The sequence below is a fragment of the Anas platyrhynchos genome, chromosome 8, assembly GCF_047663525.1.
Source record: "Anas platyrhynchos isolate ZD024472 breed Pekin duck chromosome 8, IASCAAS_PekinDuck_T2T, whole genome shotgun sequence".
In the NCBI taxonomy this organism is placed as follows: Eukaryota; Metazoa; Chordata; class Aves; order Anseriformes; family Anatidae; genus Anas; species Anas platyrhynchos.
The window spans coordinates 14748608-14768553 of NC_092594.1; the positions used below are offsets into that span (position 1 = coordinate 14748608).

Below are 19946 nucleotides of genomic sequence, written 5' to 3' on the forward strand. Positions count from 1 at the left end.
TTTTAGTATGCTTGTTGTTCAAGGCCAGTAACAATGAATTCTATCTTGCTTAGTCTGCTTGTACTTTATAAGTGCGTCAAACCTCTGCTTTGATATGTTTGTAAGAAGTTACCTGACTTACTCTACTAGGATTCTCCCTGTTCTATCTACAGGAGCAATGTATATTCCTTTATGAAAATGGACTGCATACTATTCTATTCTTCAAGAAGAATCACCTTCCTACACAGTTTTTTCTTTCCTCTTTGATTTTTCAATCTAATTTACTTCTATTATATTAAAAAAAAAAAAAAAAAAAAAAAAAAAGATGTTATGTTTCTTTGGCCATAATGGCAGTGGTACTGTATGTTATTTCTTAGAGAATGTCTTCTTGGAGGACAGACTCCCACTTTGTATTATATCATCTTTTTCTTTTTTTTTTTTTGGGGGGGGGGGGAAGGTGGAATTAGATGGGGATTGTAGGTTGTTTACTTCTTTTCCTTATTATAAAAGTATTTGAGTTTTTTTACTTTCAGTATCAATCTCCAGAGAACCTTTTTGAATGCCTTATAAAAATTTAAGTACATGATGTTCACTTCAGACTTCCCCCTTATCTATCTCTTCCAATTATCTCATAATGGAAGAGAGTGCTACAGCTCATACTCTATTTATATCTGTCATTTGCTTCGTACTTAGTTTGTTCCCAGGCTAAATCCAACTTGAAGGTCCTGGCATGGGTGCCATTTATTCTTTTTCATCTCTTGTTGTCATTCTAACTAGTACTCGTGTTTTTAATCAATCCTGATCTCCATTGCAAGAATGTATTTGTTATCTTTTTACCATGATTTTATTTAGTTGTGTGTTTTTTTTTTTTTTTTTTTTTTTTTAAACTCTTTACTTTTCTCTCTAATGTTGTGCTTAGAATTCAAATTACCTGATTACAGATAATTTGATATCTGTCATGTAACTAGTTTCTGTGCCTGGAAACCTTATAAGGTTTAAGAGTTCAACAACTGGAATACAAAACTAAGCAGAGCTATGAAATTCATTGAAGAACATTAACCATATATCTCAGAGTACTATACCCATGCATGTTGTGCACATGCAGTTAGAAATATTTTGCTAGGAATGTGGCTTATGGAGCTCCACAGAAACTGAAGTTACTATGCACTGCACATTAACCTGTGTTTAAAATATTAGGGCACTTTCCAACTTGAATGGCTATAGAATTGTTTTTCTGAGATACGTAAAAAACAGCTGCACCACCACAAAGCACGAGACATACTTAGGATATCATAAAGAGAAGAACAGGAGGAAAAACACATTGGAAGGAAAGCACTGGGATATATAAAAATCTGCTTTTGAACTTCATATATAATTGCCTTTATTTTAATTATTAATTATATTCATATGAAATCCAGATACCTTGGATCTAGGTCACACCATTGTGGAAGAGTGCGATAGGGAAACAGGAGCATATTCAAGACTTCAATTTCAAGAAAAATATGGCATAAGTCAAGGAATTTGCACCAAGTAGATAGAGCACAGGATCATAATGTCCTTCAAATATAGATCAAACAATGAGTTCATTGCTATGTCTAATCCTGAAGACAAGCAGAAGACTGATAAGCAAAATACACTTTTAGCATGGGAAATGATCCATTTCGATTTTAAGAGCACTACAAATTGAAATAGGTGACTACATCATGCTTTATTTCAGTAAGCTAACAAGGTATACTGCTGTTTCAGCTATATAAATTCACACAGTCAGTTGAAATCCAATACTGTAAGCTTTTAAACACCTTTTTGTTATAAAGGTGAAAATTCTCATAATATTAATCAATTACCAGATACTTGGCTTTACTCAGCTAGGTTTCTTTTTAAAATCCTTAGTCTGTTACTTAGTAGATGATACTGGTCTGATTGGTCAGTTATTTGCAGACAGTAGTAAGAGACAAGAGGAAAAGTGTAAGAACAGAGCAAGTTAACATACTAACTCCTGTTCTAATATAGCCTCTTTCAGGTGTACTCTTTTCCAATTCCCTTCTCCATGAACACTTGTCATATATGGTCCCATATTCTCTTTTGGACAATTTATTCTCTAATTATCCTTACTAGTATGGTTATTATCGAAGCAAAGGACAGTTTTTCTAGTGACATCAAGTGCTTCTGATGCCATGTTCTGAAATGCTAAAATGTACTCTGGAACTTTTCATATTAGTTAACGTTTAAGAAGTGTCATTAGGCAGTCTAATATAGGCAGTGTGATTAAGGGAAAGCTGGAGAGAAATAGCTGTAATTTCTTAGATGGGGTAACTTGTTGAGATGGGCTTTGGTTGTATGATTGTTAGCATGATCAAGTAAACAAGTGATATGTTCTGTTGAAATTACCCCTGTAGGAGATCTAACATCCTAATAGTGATGATACATATTTTTTTTTCCATAATCCATTTGGAAACATTTTTGCACTTTATAGATCACCATTTAGCAATTACCTACAAAAATGTAGGCTGGCTACATGGAATTTGTTACAATAATATGATAAATTTTGTCCAAATTTGAAGGAGGCAAAAATTGAACCAACTCATTTAGTTTTGAAATACTGTTTTTAAAGTATGTTTGCCAATTGCAAACGTTCTGAGTGAATATATAATAAAGCAATAACAATTATTATTGATACATTATGACTAGCACAGGTATTTTACAGAATTGTTGGAAGGGCATTCCTAAAAGGCTCTGTATCAAAGGACCAATTATGGAAATATGTATAGCCAGTGAACATCTCGCTAGTAATACATATACAACAGTTCAGTATGCTAAGTGAAGGCTTAGTTTTAAACAGTTACGGATAACACCATTTAAAAAAAGACTATCTAGCATTATAAACCCAGATACCTATAAGCACATTTATGAATGCAATTCCATAAACATCACATGAACATAACAGTGTATAGTAATTGACTAAAGTTCCTGGTTGTTTCACCAATCATCCTTTTCTCCCAGTATTTTTTTTTTTCTTTTGGTAATTTAGGCAAGTGCAGAGTTGATCTATTAATTCTGTGGCAGCAAATTTATGCTAAGTCTTTCACACCAACGCAAGGAGATAGTTCATAATTGCCTTATACCACTCAAACATTGCAGTCCTGCTGCTCCTTTGCATTAACTGTGATGATAATCACAGTGATCAAGGTAAGTCTGGTTGACAACTGATGCAATTAAAAAATTGCTCTCCAAAACAAAAAACCACACACATATATATTATGATAGCTTTCAATCAGAGCAAATCCCTAGTCTGACTCATACAGAAATCACGCCATTTTAAGGGCAACATGAGCACTCCCTTTGCAGAGATGGCAGGTTCTTACACTGGTCATAAGATGACATCCTAAATTTACAGTGTATCTAATGCTGTCTGTCAACAGTTAGAATAGGTCCATTTTACATGCCTTATAATCTTTTATGCCTACATCTGAATCATACAGAAGCCTGTACCACTGGTTTATCTGGTAGTATGCAAATCAAGCGTTGGTGAGTACTGATAGATTTAACAATAGCTGGCACAAAATTGCATTGTTGAGAGCAGCAGAGAGAACAGAGACCTACATGTTGATAAATAAACAGCCATCAGTTCCAAACATAAATCATAAAGCTACTGCATCATGTAAAATAAAAAACAACTATCTGACTTTCCTGGAAGTCTGCAAGAAGCCAATTAACACCAACTAGATGATTCAATGAGGAAATACATCTGCCTATTTTGTAATAGTTTTGCTGCTTCTGCAGACAGATCTCAGATCTACCCCAGTAAATGACTCCGCACTGCACACATGTATTTTCCATATTATGTACATTGGTCTGCAAGTTTATCACCTACACATCAATGTTAAACATTCAAACTGATATTGGTAGGCTTGTCAGTGCAGTCTACACTTAGCCTCATGTCCTAGACACCTCTGTACTGTCAGGCCTCTGTTAGCAGCCCTCTCTCTGTCACAGGTAATAGGAAGCTCAAATCAAAGGCCAAAGCTTGGGTCTCTACTCCTTTCAGATCTGCTATTCCTTGGTCTTCAGATTGTGAAAGTAACGAAGGCCCATTGTTCTCTTGGGTAAAGTAGCTACTGCCTACATAAGAATCCTGGATATCTACTTTTATATGTTACATTGTAAGATTTCTTCAAGGCTTTTTTTTTTTTACAGCTTCCTCCTGCTTTCTCTTATGTTTCATTGTAGCAGTCGCAGTCTGTGCCTCCTTTGTAACAATTAAAAAAAACCAACTGCATAAGTAATCAGTCCTGTCACTTGGGCTTTGTGGATTACTGCTGCAATAGCGGTGTGGACTTTTATTTAAATTCTATTGATCTATATTGTACCTCTCAAATAAAGGTTTTAAGTCATTTTTCTGACTATAAAATATTTTAGCTCATCAGTCCTACAGCTATTTATGTTTACATCGCTATGTTAACATGTACATAGCTTTACCTTCCACATAACATAAAACTCACCCAGCCTTCTTCATGCTGTATAAACTACTGTGGATCTGCTACACAGAGCCCCAGAGAGCAGCTTTGGCACTTATTCCACACTCATCATATCCTTCTCTGGAGGGGATTAGGAGGTGACAAATGAAACTGTGGTGACAACTGTGGGTGGCAAGAGGAAGTTGTGAGGATTAGGGATCAAAGGAAAGGAATAAGTGACAATGGTGGTAACAGAAAGAGAAATTGAGTATTTTTCTCCCTTCCCATCTTCAAAAGTGAAGTCTTTTTTTTTTTTCCTCTCCCCTGAAGGAAACAAGTGAGGGGTAAAATAGTCAAGGAATCAAATGTGTATGTATCTCAGGAATATAGAATTGTACATACAGTGTACAGATGATGTCACTGGAGATGAAAATTAGCATCAGCTTGATTGTTGTGAAGTGGTAAACATACGAAAGATATATTGTCTCAAGCATTTCAGTGCTTAGTTTCCCATGACCTGGCAGTGGCAGTAAGCTTGTGTCGTGGTTTAACCCGGCCGGCAGCTAAACACCACGCAGCCGTTCGCTCACCCTCCCCCCTCCCTCTCTGGGACGGGGGAGAGAAATGGAAAGTGAAGCCCGTGAGTTGAGATAAAGACAGTTTAATAAGACAGGAAAATAATAATAATAAAAATAATAATAACAATAATAATAATGATACAATGGTGATAATAGGAAAGTAATAATAATATGTACAAACAAGTGATGCACAATGCAATTGCTCACCACCCGCTGACCGATGCCCAGCCTAACCCCGAGCAGTCCGGCCCCCTCCCCCTGGCTAGCCACCCCTATATATTGTTTAGCATGACGTCAGATGGTATGGAATACCCCTTTGGCTAGTTTGGGTCACCTGTCCTGGGTCTGTCCCCTCCCAGCTCTTACTGCACCCTCAGCTTGCCCGTTGGCAGGACAGAGCAAAAGGCTGAAATGTCCTTGGCTTAGTATAAGCACTGCTCTGCAACAATTAAAGCATTGGGGTGTTATCAGCACTCTTCTCATCCTAAGCCAAAACACAGCATTCCACCAGCTACTAGGAAGAAAATTAATTCTAACTGAAACCAGGACAGCTTGTCTATTTTCTGAAAACATAGTTCATACTCAGATTGCCTTTGCAGAATAGCCACATGTGAATTGTATAGTGCATGCCAAGCTTTCATTGACTGGAGATGAGTTTCATCTGCTTTTTTTTTTTTCATATAGCAAACAAAGTATTTATTGAGAGAATTGTGTGATTAAGGTTTGAGGCATCATGTTAGTTTTACATCACAGGAAATGCAGAAGACATTTTACAGGGTTCACTTTGAAGCTAGATTCTTAGATCCAGAAACTTGATATGTTGATATGCTTTATGCTTATGGTTAATAGTTATCTGCACTTCAGGTTTATAATTGTTTTAAATAAATAAGCTAAATTTCATGCTTCATTTCTCCTCCAAATATCTGCAATATGGTCATTGCGTGTGAAATGAAGCAAGTAAATTATGCTTGGTTTGTCTTGAAGGAAGCAGCTTTAGGAGATTGAATAAAAACAAAAAAGAAGAAATCAGGTCAGTCTGGATGGTATGAGAATTCAGACTGGTTAGAGATATCTATCTGGTGGCCAATTAAAAACAAAAAAGTAGGATCTTGAGCGTAAAATGTATTCACTTTTAGCTTAACACTTAAGAAGAAAGTCTTCCACATTTGAAGGACAAATGCCGTGTTGTTTTTCTGACAGACACTTCCAGTTTATCTGATGCTTCTTATAGAGCTTTCTTGGTATTTTCAGCATAGCCAGGCTCTTTTTTTTTTTTTTTTGCCATTTTTACTGCAGAGCTCTGTGGGAAGCTGTTAAACAGCTAAGAATCATTATCATCTCCATGTAGTTATCTAGAAAGTAATCAAGACAACAAAGCTAGGACAAAGAAGTATAAGAACACAGCTCTCAAAACTCAAAAGGGAGGACACAGAATATAGATCACATCCCACTAAGTCAATGTGATACAAAAGGCAGCATAACGTCAGGCATAGTAACTGCAGTTTTATGCAGGGAATAACTTTAAGGCTACAAAAGCTTAGAAAATTTCAGAATTTCAATACAAAAGTTGAGACCAAAACAAGACTGTTGTTTGGGTTGATGTATGAACTTTGCTTGGAAAGTTTGGATAGATTTTCTGCTTAAGGAACAATAAAGGGAAACAAAGTATAATTACCTTCTTGAACAAAACTATTTTCAGAGGGAAGACAGGAATTTGTGATTTTGACATGACATGTTGACATTCTGCCTTAAAATTCAGAATTTGCTTTCTGAAATCTCTCCTTAAGAAATGTTAATCAGTAAGACTGCATACAAAGGTCATTTAAATTTGTAGAATCATTAAGGTTGGAAAAGACCTTCAAGGTCATCTGGTCCAACCATCATCCTACTACCAATGTTACCTTGACTGCTGTAGGTCAGGGTAACCTTTTTCCCATAAACTTATATTTCTTTCTGTGTGGGTACAACTAATACCTCTCTATAATTTACAATGTTATATGTAAAAATGTAGGTTATCTTATTAAGCCCCAACATTTCAAGAAAAGTCTTCAAAACTTGTTTTTCTGGCTTGATGTAATTATGCTATTGATTTTTCTAAGACAAATTGTCAGTTTTAATGGAAGAATAGCAAACATAACATAAAAAGGAAAAAAGCCACCAAACAGAAGTAATTATAAAACAAGATGTTAACAATAAAAAGCTCTGAAGTTGTATTAGAAAAAGATCAATATACATCCTCTTCCAAATCTCACACTTGACCTCCAGGGTTGTGTAGAACATGTTATACAAGTAACAAGAAGATACAGGTTTTATCCCAAAATGAAAGGTAACTACTGAAAGCAAATGCCCAAATCAGTAAGCGAATATCTAGTGTCATTATTTTATTACCTGGTTATTTTACTCAACTCTAAGTGAAAAGAATCTTTCTGTTGACCTTAGTGGGCATTGAGTCTGACCTTCCAGGAAGCCTGCTGTGCATTTCAGCTAACAAGTCATATTTAAAGTTATGTTTTCCACTTGGTCACATGATACTTTAGAGGTAACAGATTGGGATTCACCCACAAGGTTTTTTGTTCCCTTTTTGGATTTTTTTCCTATATCCATCTGCTCTTTTTATCTTCTCCCTGCTGCTCCATTTTCAAAAAAATGAAATCTTAATTTCTTACTTTTTAAGTAAAAATAAAACCAAGATAAGAGATCCAACTACGCACTAACAGCTCTCAGCCTTGTCCTACTTCCTGGTTTTGAAAAGGTGCAATCTTGAGAAACAAGAAGGAAGAAAAAGGTAACTTCACAGATGAGCAATAACAGAATAGCAAGATAAGTCTGTCTTATAGATAAGAGGTATCCAAATTACTAATCGCATAAACTCCATGTCTTATTAGGAACCTGATTTGAGATACTTGCAAGTGACCAGACTTGAAAAGAGTGTTTACTTTGAATTTGTTTACTGTCAAGACACTTTGGTTTTATCCTTACTAAACAAAAGACCTACACAAACACAGTTCTTCCTACTGTTTGAAGTCCTTGGCCACTACAAAAATGGAAAGAAAAAAAAATTTGCTATGCCAGAGACATCTTTTTTTCCTCATTTTTAAGAAAGGTGCCGATAAAGAGAGCAATGAGTCTAAGATTCCTGTATTTTGGGATGACAGAATCTAGCAGAATTTAAGGCTTCAGTTTATCTGAACACCTGTTTCTATCTTTATCTGGGTAATCTCCATGACAATGTCCCTCAGTGTTTAACTGCTAGCTTTGTAAGAGAAAAGTGTTAAATTGAGAATACAAAAAGAGTATCAAAACTTATTAACATTTGATGCTATCTCACAGTAGGTTTTATTTTAAGTATTGGAAAAGGAACAGTACAACTCTTCACCTCTATCCATCCATTTTGAACATGCAATGGATATTACAATGCGTGGTCAACATTAAGTTTCAGATTGGCCTAAGAAAGTGATATCTTTTAGGGACCATATAGCACCAACAGTAAGGGGGTCCATATGGCATTTATACAGTTCAGAGTTTATTAAAGCCATGATATCTGTGGACTATCTTAATAAGCAACACAGGTTATAGGCTGAAAATTGATGAAATAATCCATGAGGGGAGAGAAGACAAACATCTCAAAAGACTGAGATGTCTTAAGGTTCTGTGGTGATAACATTGAGAGCAGGAATTGTCAAATATACCCATGGCACAGGTGAATATTTTGTACATTAGCAATTCAGAAGGAATTGACTTCAATTTACTATTAAGCTAAAGAGATAGCAGAAGCAGATGGGTGATTAAAGAGACAAAGAAGTTGCCACAGATAACACTAACTTAATGACACTTGGTGACAAAGACCTGTGAAACTGTTGACAGTGGCATATGAGAGATCTAGAGAGAAGGCTATACATTCTCTTTTCTCTGTAGTTCGAGTTAGAGGTGGTGGTGCTATGGGAGAGAATTAATTGTTTCTGCAAAAGAAAAAGCAGAAGCAAAAATAAGAAAATGGAAGACTTTGACCATAAGGAGAGGAAGTTGCCAGAGGAGAATAGAAAAGAGTTAGTTACTAGCAGAAAGGAAAACAGAATTCTGAGTTACCTTTCTTTACGTGTTCACCATCTGGAAATATGTGTTGAAAGCAAAGGTTCATGTGGAGAATTAGAGAAAAAAGCCACATGATTGTGCTATTTTCCTCAATATTCTCACGTAGAAAAAAAAAAATGACATTCTGTAGTGTGGAGGAAGACAAGACAGGGTGAGTTCTGCAAGGAACTGGATAAAAGGACTGTGGAAGAAGAAAATGGAAGTATTTTACACTTCAGATGGAGGAATGGGGAGGAAGATCAGTTGGAATGACAGGTTAGTGGAGTGTAAATTGTGAGCTGAGTGTGGAGAAGAGGTCTCCAAGGACCAAAGAAAGAGGTGAGCAGGAATTTAAAGGGATGGAGGGCTATAAACATTTCCTAAAACAGTCTGCAGGGACAGGAATGGTCTTTAAAGCTTTAGTGTAGACACAAATATGTCTACTTGAGGAAAACCTACAAGTATTTTTATTTTAGGAGAGGGAATGAAAGAATGAGTCTTACTAAGGTAAGGTAACTCATTGGAAAAGTTATGTATACAGAAATTTGGTAAGCATTAATAAATAGCTTTAATAATTTGTCTAAGAACAGTTATTTCTAAGTCTTTCATACATCATATGCAGTTTACCCCGGCAAGCTGCATGACCCTGTGTATACCTTGCCTGTCAGAGAGAATAGATTCAATGAACAGACCTATGTAGTTGTAGGAGAAGTATCTGCCAAGTAACTTTTGCTTTAGAATGTCAACGGTGATAGGGACATGTAGCTGTGATACAGAGTAGAGCACATTAGGCGCATGAATTGGCCTCCTCCTAAGGCAGTTGCATTACTCATGATTCACCAGCTGTCCTGTTGCCTTTCATAGAAAAGCAAGCTCTCTTGAAATAAAATAGTTTTTTTGAATGGTATAGAGAAAAGTTAGTACAGAAAAATAATTTCAGGAAGGCAATAGATAAATTAGTCTGGTGAACACAGAATAATACGTGAGGAGCAAAAATAAAGATATGGTATTTTGTGATGCGTTACTGTGTCTTTTGCTCCTAACACTACAACATATAGTTAAATCTGGGCTGACAGCAACTGAAAAGTCTTATCAGCATGCCTGGTGTTTAAATAAATTGTTTCAAGTCTCTTTCTGAAAAGGAGTTGCCAATGCTATTGAAAAACATGACCAGTTTTTATGCAATTCAGGAATAGTTAACTGGCACAACTGCATAAAAACTGAATATGGTCTGGAATCAAACTCATGAAACATACCCTGTTATTCAGAGTTGCTGCAACATCAGAAACTTAAGGGAGATATGGAAAGAACTCACAGCCTCAGTGGGGTCTCCCTGATAAGCCTCAGAGGGTGCTTCCCTGAAAGTATCCTCTAGTTTTGAGAGCATACAGAGAGTCATAGTATATGTGTAAAATTAAATGATGTTGCATAATATCATTCTAAAGCTGCAGTCATTTTTGTATTTTGGCAAATAGTAATAGAAGATTAATGCAATTAGTGGGACAACTGTTGGCAGCAATGTTGAAATCTGTATCTTATTCTTGTAAGAAGAAAACAGATCAAAATATTAATCATGTAGATATGTTTTAGAATCATGTTTGGAGATAATTTAAACTTGGCAAACAAGCAGTTGAGACTGCTCATGGGTTTGATAATGAATGCCTTTAAACAGAAGACAATTACAGCACTAATATTAGTGAATCTGGAATATTTAAGTCAAACTAGAACACCTGGGTAATACCTTCCTTGTGTTCTACAGGCATAATAGGAAGAGTACTTTGATTCACTATTCAGAAAATGTTTCATTCTATAATGAGAGGAAGCATTAAGATAAGGCAAATGTAAATATTAGATCTTAGTTTAGAGCCTGTGTGGTTTGCAATCATGGAGTTGCAGTACACAGTATTTTTTATTTATTTAAAACAGCATACATAAGAGCCATAGGAGCTAATTTACCTGAGATCCCCTAGCTGTTCCTGGGATGTTATGTAGATTAAGTAGTGGTGACTGTCCAGAGCCCAATGACTTTAGAAAGGTAAAAACCCCAAGTGTCAAAATGCTTCACTACAGTTTGAAATTCCATATTCTGCACATTTTGACAGTGAAATGAAGAGATAATTGATATCATACAAGACAGTATCACACAAATGGAGTTCAGCAGAGATCTTGAAAGTATTCATAACAAGTAGATAAAATCCCCTATCAGAAAGAGGCCTTACACCTGTCAGTTTTAATTATCCTACACTTGTTAGAAGTATTCTTTAAGAAGATACAGGGACATATTGCAAGCACTAGATTTCATCTAGTACTATGCTTAGTGCCCAGCAAATGGCTTAAGTAAAGACTTGGCTTTTAAAAACTGTGTTTTAAGCTACCCCCAAAAAACACTGAGGTTGTGATCTCAACTCTATCATATCATGCTCACACATCAAGAATAGACCAACAGATCAGGAAGCTACAAAACACATATATTTTCTGTCTCTCCAGTAAGTGGGATCAGACAAGCACCTCCCCAAAATGACTTGCTGTCATTCACTATGGAGAGGAGTTGGAAAAACTCAGAACTTTTTTATTTAGTGTTCATCCTGACCTGTGCAACTGGAGACTCATTTCTTACCAGAAACAAATAGACCTCCCTGAGCTAAGAAACAGTAATAGAAAATCACTAGTCTTATTGTTCTTTCCTTCAGGATGGGAAGATGAAGTATCATTTGACAAATGGTCTTCATTGGTCATACTGATTTTGATAGAAAACGCAGGCCCAGAAAATCTAGTGTTAATATAACAATTTAGCTGTGATGCTCTAAACAAGTCAGGGTTCCATGTATCCCCAAACTTACAGAACTTCAAAAAATGAGCTTCTACCCAAGGCAGTCCATTAAGTAACACTAATCTTTTCTTAAACACTGTGAGGAAAAAAGTGTCCATTCCTTTTCCATTGTAAAGTAAGCCCTGACAATTTACTTCAGTATTTCAAATACTTTGTTTTGAGGCACCAACTACAACACACTTAATTTCCAAGTTGGAAATCTAACAGGATTTCACATATATTCGATTGTCAAATCCCAATTAAAAATAACATTGTGTCTATATTACAAGGCTCTTCTTGTAGAGAAGACAGCATGAAGTGTCTCTTGCTGTAAAGACAGATTCAAATAAATGGGTAGTTATCTTCAGATTGGTTTCACTTGTACAGTTGATGCCTTTGCTTGGTTCTCATGTCAAGTAACATTAAGCATAAACATTTTGCAGCTCTCAGTATGCACATAGTGAGAAATCCTACTCGTACTTCAATTTCTGAAAGGATTCTTTCTGTCACATCTGCTACTGTTTAACACAAAAGAAAAGCAATTTGTAAATTTGAGGGTGCAGGGTAATACAGTAACTACAGTGAAGTGTGGCTATGGAGTTAGAATGACATTATAAATATTAGTGGAAAAATGCAGGAAAAATTAGTTAAGTAACTGGTTCCAGTGACACATGGCCACGAGAAGGGGATTTTGCATTAGTGTCCTTGATGTGAATTAGTATTTTTCCGCTATACTTTGTATTACATTAAAGTGTATTAGTCAAGTTACATTTTGACAGAATTAGTAGAGTGCAATCCATACTTGTACTTTGGTACTGTCAGTGGAATGTTTTCAATATATCTTGCATCTCTCTTCCAAGCTTAAAATGGGGGAAGACCACCACTAATAGTATTTAAATCTAGAAAAAAGCTTTTAAAGCATGAACAGCATACACACAAACCAATAAAATGTTTTCAATAGTCATTACTTCAGTTGTTTGTGCCAAAGATATGTTAGCCATGTATTTGTGCATTTTCAGTAAAGCTGAAGTAAAGCAAAATATCCGCTCTTTAACTCCCCAGAGCAGATTCACATGGTATATTCACCGCCTCCCACATAGATTGAGTTAGAAATGATTGACCGACTATGTACACAATATTCTTGTGTTCATTAAACATTTTTGTCCCAGTAACCATCATGAAGCATGAGTGTTTAACATTAATCCACCAGCTTGATTTACTTTCTGATCAGGGTAAACTGCATTACAACTGCTGTGTATGTGGAGATGAAAAACCCTAGGAAAATAGAACAAAACCAAACCTATCCCATAGGCCAGATCTACACACACAGATCCCTGCCTGCATGTCACAGGTGCCATTTCATCAACAGCAGAATCACCAGTCCATTTGCTTGGAACCAAATTAGTGTTGAAACTAGTGTTTCTGCTGCAACAGAGTAACCTTGTTTTATATAAACATATTGCAATGAAACATCCTAACTAATGCATAATGAGTGCAGAAAAATCTTGTGCAAGCCCTTCACTGGTAATAATAGGTGATCGTAACATTGCAGGCAAAAATAAGAACTCATTTACATTCTGTTCCTGAAACACTCATTTTCTATGTTATACTTCAGAGCAGGAATAAGAGAGAAGACAGCAAGTATTTAGGGTAAACAATTATTCATTTGAAGAACACAACGATGATTGAAATACAACAAACATTCTCCCCAAAACTAAAAAGCAGAATATTGAAAAAGAACAGTATCCAGCAGTTTCCATCCTTATCCCTACCAGTGGCTCCTTCAGTCATTTATTTTTGGTTTTATTGCTGTTTACTAAGTGAAATATTCTGTCCAGTAGCCAGAGCATTATGAAATTACAGTGATTATGTGTGTGATAAGGTATTTCCTGCAAATATAGGTCAGAATAGTTTTTACTGAAGTTGAAAAAAACAAAAACCACAAAAACAACCAGGGGAAGGAGGAGTTGAACCATAGGAATGGTGTTAGCAGCATTTGTGATGCATTTTGCCATGGAAACTGCAGCAGCGTGGAATCCCAGCCTGCTGCAAGCTCTAGCTGCTAAGGAAAGTGAGGTGGAAGCAGACAGCTGCTAGAGTGCTAGCAGAGCAGTTCCTAACTGTAGTGATAGGAGGGTGATTAGCTCCCACATCCTCTTCCTTCGATATCATTAAATCATGGCTTTCTGTTAACATGTTGTTCTTTAGTTGTCAACTAATTTTTTTTAGCTAAAATCAAAGATTAGTGTAAAAAGATAACCAATACTGTGCTGCTTTTAAATAACATCTCTCACTTCAATAGCTTGTGCCACTTTGTTTACCTACTGAAACACATCCTTGAAGATTAAGTATATACACTTCTGTTGCAGTTGCCAAGTCATGGGAAAGAAATGTTTCCCACCAAAACTATCACTAACACAGTGACAGTAAATACTTTGGGAAATGCACAGAAAAGAACTGAAGCAGAGCTCAGTCCCCTACCCCCAACCTGTTCACCTTCTAATTAACACCTGGACATGTGATTTTTTTGGACTTCAGCAAGGCTTTTGACACGGTTTCCCATAGGATCCTACTGGACAAAATGTCCACCATACAGCTAAATAAAAACATCATACAATGGGTGAGCAATTGGCTAACGGGCAGGGCCCAAAGGGTTATGGTGAATGGGGCTGCGTCAGGCTGGCGGGCAGTCACCAGTGGGGTCCCTCAAGGCTCCATTTTAGGGCCGGTACTTTTCAATATTTTTATAAACGATCTGGATGTAGGAATAGAAGGCATTTTGAGCAAGTTTGCTGATGACACCAAACTTGGAGGAGTTGTGGACTCGAATGAGGGTGGAAAGGCCTTGCAGAGGGATCTGGATAGGTTGGAGAGCTGGGCGATCGCCAACCGCATGAAGTTCAATTAGAGCAAGTGCCGGGTCCTGCACCTGGGACGGGGAAACCCTGGCTGCACGTACAGACTGGGCGATGAGACGCTGGAGAGCAGCCTAGAAGAGAGGGATCTGGGGGTCGTGGTAGACAGCAAGTTGAATATGAGCCAGCAGTGTGCCCTGGCAGCCAGGAGGGCCAACCGTGTCCTGGGGTGCATCAAGCACGGCATCGCTAGTAGGTCGAGGGAGGTGATTGTCCCGCTCTACTCTGCGCTGGTGCGGCCTCACCTTGAGTACTGTGTGCAGTTCTGGGCACCACAGTATAAAAAGGACATGAAACTGTTGGAGAGTGTCCAGAGGAGGGCTACGAAGATGGTGAAAGGCCTGGAGGGGAAGACGTACGAGGAACGGCTGAGGGCACTGGGCCTGTTCAGCCTGGAGAAGAGGAGGCTGAGGGGAGACCTCATCGCAGTCTACAACTTCCTCGTAAGGGGGTGTCGAGAGGCAGGAGACCTTTTCTCCATTAACACCAGCGACAGGACCCGCGGGAACGGGGTTAAGCTGAGGCAGGGGAAGTTTAGGCTTGACATCAGGAGGGGGTTCTTCACAGAGAGAGTGGTTGCACACTGGAACAGGCTCCCCAGGGAAGTGGTCACTGCACCGAGCCTGTCTGAATTTAAGAAGAGATTGGACTGTGCACTTAGTCACATGGTCTGAACTTTTGGGTAGACCTGTGCAGTGTCAAGAGTTGGACTTGATGATCCTTAAGGGTCCCTTCCAACTCAGGATATTCTATGATTCTTTAACTTGTCTTGAGATTACAGACAGTCTAACCTTCATTTCTGTTAATGCCAGTGCCTCCTGCAGTCTTGAGCAACATAACATTCCATTTGCATCTAACCTCAATAAAGAAGAACCCAGCAACAAGCTGTTCATTGTCTGATGGACTTTTCCTCTAGACTGGTGGGACTCTAGGACATTCCTATATGCCTAAGCTATTCTAAATACATAGTTGTGGCTACTCTTAGTTTAAGAAGGGGAAGACAGGTGCATTTCTTCTATTTCCAACTGCTTACAGATCTTGCCTCAGAAGGGGTAGAGCCAGTTAGGGCAGGAAAGCTGGTAAATCACATGATACACTCTTAACTCTATCAAACATGTTATTTCACAGAAATAAATGTAAAATTCTCTAAGTTATAGAACATAGTTTCAATATACATAGATGCTTAGAAATAAGCTTTTTTGAAATCCTTTGAATAGGAAGCAGTGGAATTCTCATTTGCTTTTGCAAACTCCAGCAAGAGTACAGCAGTTCTCAAACTGACTGGCTTCTCAAAGAGGCACAGGAATTGTTCTGGGGTGAAGTGAATGAGCATTCTCCACAGGAGAAGTAGGATTTGTGAGGGAGGTCCAGCTAATTGAATGTATCAGGGACTTCAGTGAAAATGGAGTTAATGCTGCACTCATCTTAGCTGCAACCAGTGCAGCTCCACAACTCTAGAATGGACTAAGTTTTTCTGTACAGTTAATGTGCACCTTTTTCCTCTTGCTCATATCTACAACACTGTTCTCCCTTCCCATTTGAGAGCTATTACGTAGATCCCTCAGACTGAACCGAGGGACAGAGACACAAACAGGATCCTGGCAAGTTGGGGGGTAATACAGGAAAAAAGTTACTGTTGCTTTAGCAAAATTAGGAGGAACTGCTTGCAGTACAGCATCAGATGACTGCATTATGTTCTTGCTTTCAGGTCTCAATTTTGTTGTGACAAAAACCAATGAAATTCAGAAGGTGGTTTGCATGGTATAGAATGATTTGAACATTTGATACTAGCAAACACTTCACAGAGGCATGAATGCTTAATAAAGTTGTGAAGCAAATAGGAAAAGAAATCATTAATTCTTTCTCTAACGTTGGCATTTTAAGTTCAGATGGTTTAACCTGAACATCAATGAAATAAACTTTCAGTGGAAATTCAAAAAACATAGAAGTGTCTGATTTCTCAGTGTAGAGCATTCAAATACTTTGAAAATGATTCTGCTTGTGAAGAGGATAAACTAGTTACATTTTTGTTTCAATTTTAGTCTTAATATTAACCACTCAAATCTCAGTAAGCTTTTGACTGAACACTTTTTGTTCCTCCAGTCATATAGAAAGAGAGATTATTAGGGAAAGTTATTTTGAAAAAAACATTTATTGCCTTTCATATTCAATTCTAATCCTTCCTTTTATATTTCAGGGTGCAAGTTGAATTCTATATGAATGAAAACACATTTAAAGAGAGACTAAAGCTCTTCTTCATCAAAAACCAAAGATCAAGTAAGCAGTTGGATTAATTTCTGTAAAGTATGATTGCGATATTTCGGGTAGAGTCCAGTTCCATTAAAAGCAATGGCAAAGTTAACATTAGTTTTCTTCTGAGCTAGTTTTTCCCCCCAAAGGAGTCCATTTTAATTGATTTCCATAGTACACACAGAAGTATGATCTAAAACTTACAATTACTTATTTTGTAGGATCAAATACTTATAGGGATGTGGTTTTATTGGTGTATGATGATCAAGCTGACTAATTTGCAGTGCTTATTAACATGTCCTGACCTTATGTTTAAGAAATAGAACTTCCAAAGTGTTGAAGAAAGCAAAAACATGGGTGCTTCTGCAAAAGTGTTTAGTAGTATTAAGTATTCCTGAATAAATATCAGATCTTTTCTGTACAAAAAAAAAAAAAAAAGTGATTTGGAAGTCAAACTGTGGGAAAGATATACCAAGTTCTCAGTTTTCCTGAAAGTAGTATCTTTTTAGTCTAATTTAAAAACATCTTCACTGACATATGCACTTAAATTTGTAAGCTATCATAGAGGAAAAACTAAGACATTCATCCATCCATGCAGCTGATTCAACAGAGATAAAACCTTGTATGTTACCAAATCTTCATTAAACCAGTAAGTTCACAACTGAGAAGAGCAGTAGCTGAACTCAGTTTTCATCTGTATAAAATGACTGACCACCTCCGTTTACCCTACACCTGTAAAGAACTAAGATTACAACAGTTTTTTAGGTAGTTTTACACATTTTATGCGAGTTTTTAAAAATAACAAGAATGCTTTTTGGTCTTCATGGTCTTCAAGATGGCTCCATGTCATTGTGTTTGCAAAAGGACAGAAGGGAAGAAGGAATGAACTTGACTTTCTCAGTGTCACAATTTAAGAAATGTTGGAGAAACTAGATGCAGATTATTATTATTTTTTTTTTTAAGACAGGCCACAAAATATGAGACATACTATTAAATAAATGATAGTTTAAAATCACAAGACATGATCTTTTGATTGGCTTCTTTAGCTTTCAAATTGAGATAAGCAAAATGTTATACTAAGCGCCCCTCAAAAAAGTATTGTACTGTAAAACTGACACTTTGAATTTCATCTTTGGAATTATTTGCAGATTTCTATCTGGAGAATCAAGGCTAACAAACCTGTTGGATGTTCATTAACTTAGAGATGGGAAAAATCTCTGTAAGTTTAAAAAAGTAAATATTCATATAATAATGAAGACAGCATAGGGGAAAAGTCACCTTAACTCAGATACGCAAATAATGTAGAAAGCAGAGGCCTTACTTTCCTAGCAAGTACTTTGGGTAGCCTTTAAGTATCTTCATTTCTAAACTTAAAATAGGTCATAGGGTAGCTTATTTTTGTTTGGTGTTAAACACATTGTTATATATTTTACTAGATTCGGTTGGTAGATTTGTTTTCCAGTAAAGAATTTTAACTTGAGTAATTCTGCATTAGCATAGGTTCGAGCTCTATTATATTATATTTTGGCCAATATGGAAAGTGTATGAGATTTCAGCATGCACATCACAAAGAAAGGAGATACATGAAGAACAATTTCATACACTTATATTTAGAAGAGCATTTTTTTTAAATGAAGTTTTGCTCAGAGTTAGGGGCTATTAAGTTATATTAAATTTACATTTTAAGTGTAATTAATTGCACTATGATTTCTCCAATGGTTTTAGTTATACTCTACTTTTTGCCCTGTGACTTTCAGTCTCAAGTAGTTAATATCTTTATAGTCTTCATGTTTTGAGGTAGTTGATATAGCGTGTAATGGAGTAAGAGACAAAAAAAGGAAAAGCATTCTGAACTAAGAAAAAAATACTACTCCTGGCCAGAGATGGAGTAAGAAATAAATAGGCTTCTTTTTGTTCCCTGAATTAGTCCACAAAACAGATTTGATGCACTCCTATTTACTAAGTAAGAACATCTACAAAATTAAGAGCTGACTCATCGTAAAACTCTTTTCATTGATAAGATAGGAAGGTTCTCAATACCTACTTGCTTGAGATAAGGTCAATAATCCCCCCCCCCCCCTTAGATCTTAACAGGATTAAAAAAGTGCTTATTTTGATGGCAGAACTGAAGATTGTACATTTAAAAATATAAGTTAACAGTAGCACAAAATGAAACCTGAGGTTAGTCAATTGATTACTTAATTGGTTAGTTAATTTGCTAATTACTTTAGCAAGTGCTTACCCTTCTGGCTAAGCACTATAAAAGAGTCATCTTAAGTTATTACACTGGGACATCTCTCCTAGGTTATGATTGGAGAAGTATTGGACTACAGAAGAGAATAATGTGGAAGTTTTTATGAAAAAAAAAATCATTTATGTTTTCAAATATAAGAACATCACCCTTTAGATCTTAGAATTCAGTGAAAACATTGAAAGCCGTCTTTCACATACCAAACATCTAATTCCCATTCTTGCTGATTCTACTGACACATTTTCCTCAAGTTTTCAGACATTATAGTTAACTTCTGGAGTTTGATTTAGTTAAACACTTTTCACTAATTCTCAAGACTTCAAGTAGGTTTAGACCAGAGAACAAGAAGTAATATCATTTGGTCTAGCAATATTACCCCAGAATTTAGAAATTGAAAATTAATATAAATTGTTTGGTCATCAAAAGATCAGTAGCATGAAATATGTTTCAATCATTATTCCAATTTTGAAGGTATTTCTATAAACCAGTAAAAACAGTAACTAAAATCTAATGTCAAACTAGTTACCACTCACTCCTTTTGCAAACAAGTTTATAATCAAAGTCCAAACAATACACATAATGCATTTTAAAAAGCTGTTGGCCAGTAAATAACACACTTGTAAGACTTGCTTGCACTTG

General features: G+C 36.6%; 1 protein-coding gene and 1 long non-coding RNA gene across 13 annotated transcripts in view; one reads left to right on the top strand and one right to left on the bottom strand.

Annotated features, from left to right (window-relative positions):
• KCNT2 (potassium sodium-activated channel subfamily T member 2) overlaps nucleotides 1-19946 on the top strand; it is a 151793-nt gene that overhangs the window by 18272 nt on the left and 113575 nt on the right. For 4 of the 12 annotated variants that reach the window (XM_027462476.3, XM_027462477.3, XM_027462478.3 and 1 more), the window contains exon 2: nucleotides 17004-17083. The exons of the other annotated variants lie outside the window; for them this stretch is intronic. In XM_027462476.3, the coding sequence (XP_027318277.1) occupies nucleotides 17004-17083 (80 nt within the window). The remainder of the gene's footprint in view (nucleotides 1-17003; nucleotides 17084-19946) is intronic. 12 annotated transcript variants of the gene reach the window in all.
• Nucleotides 1-19946, bottom strand: part of LOC110353704 (uncharacterized) — a 526570-nt gene that overhangs the window by 16680 nt on the left and 489944 nt on the right. The gene's annotated exons all lie outside the window — the stretch shown is intronic.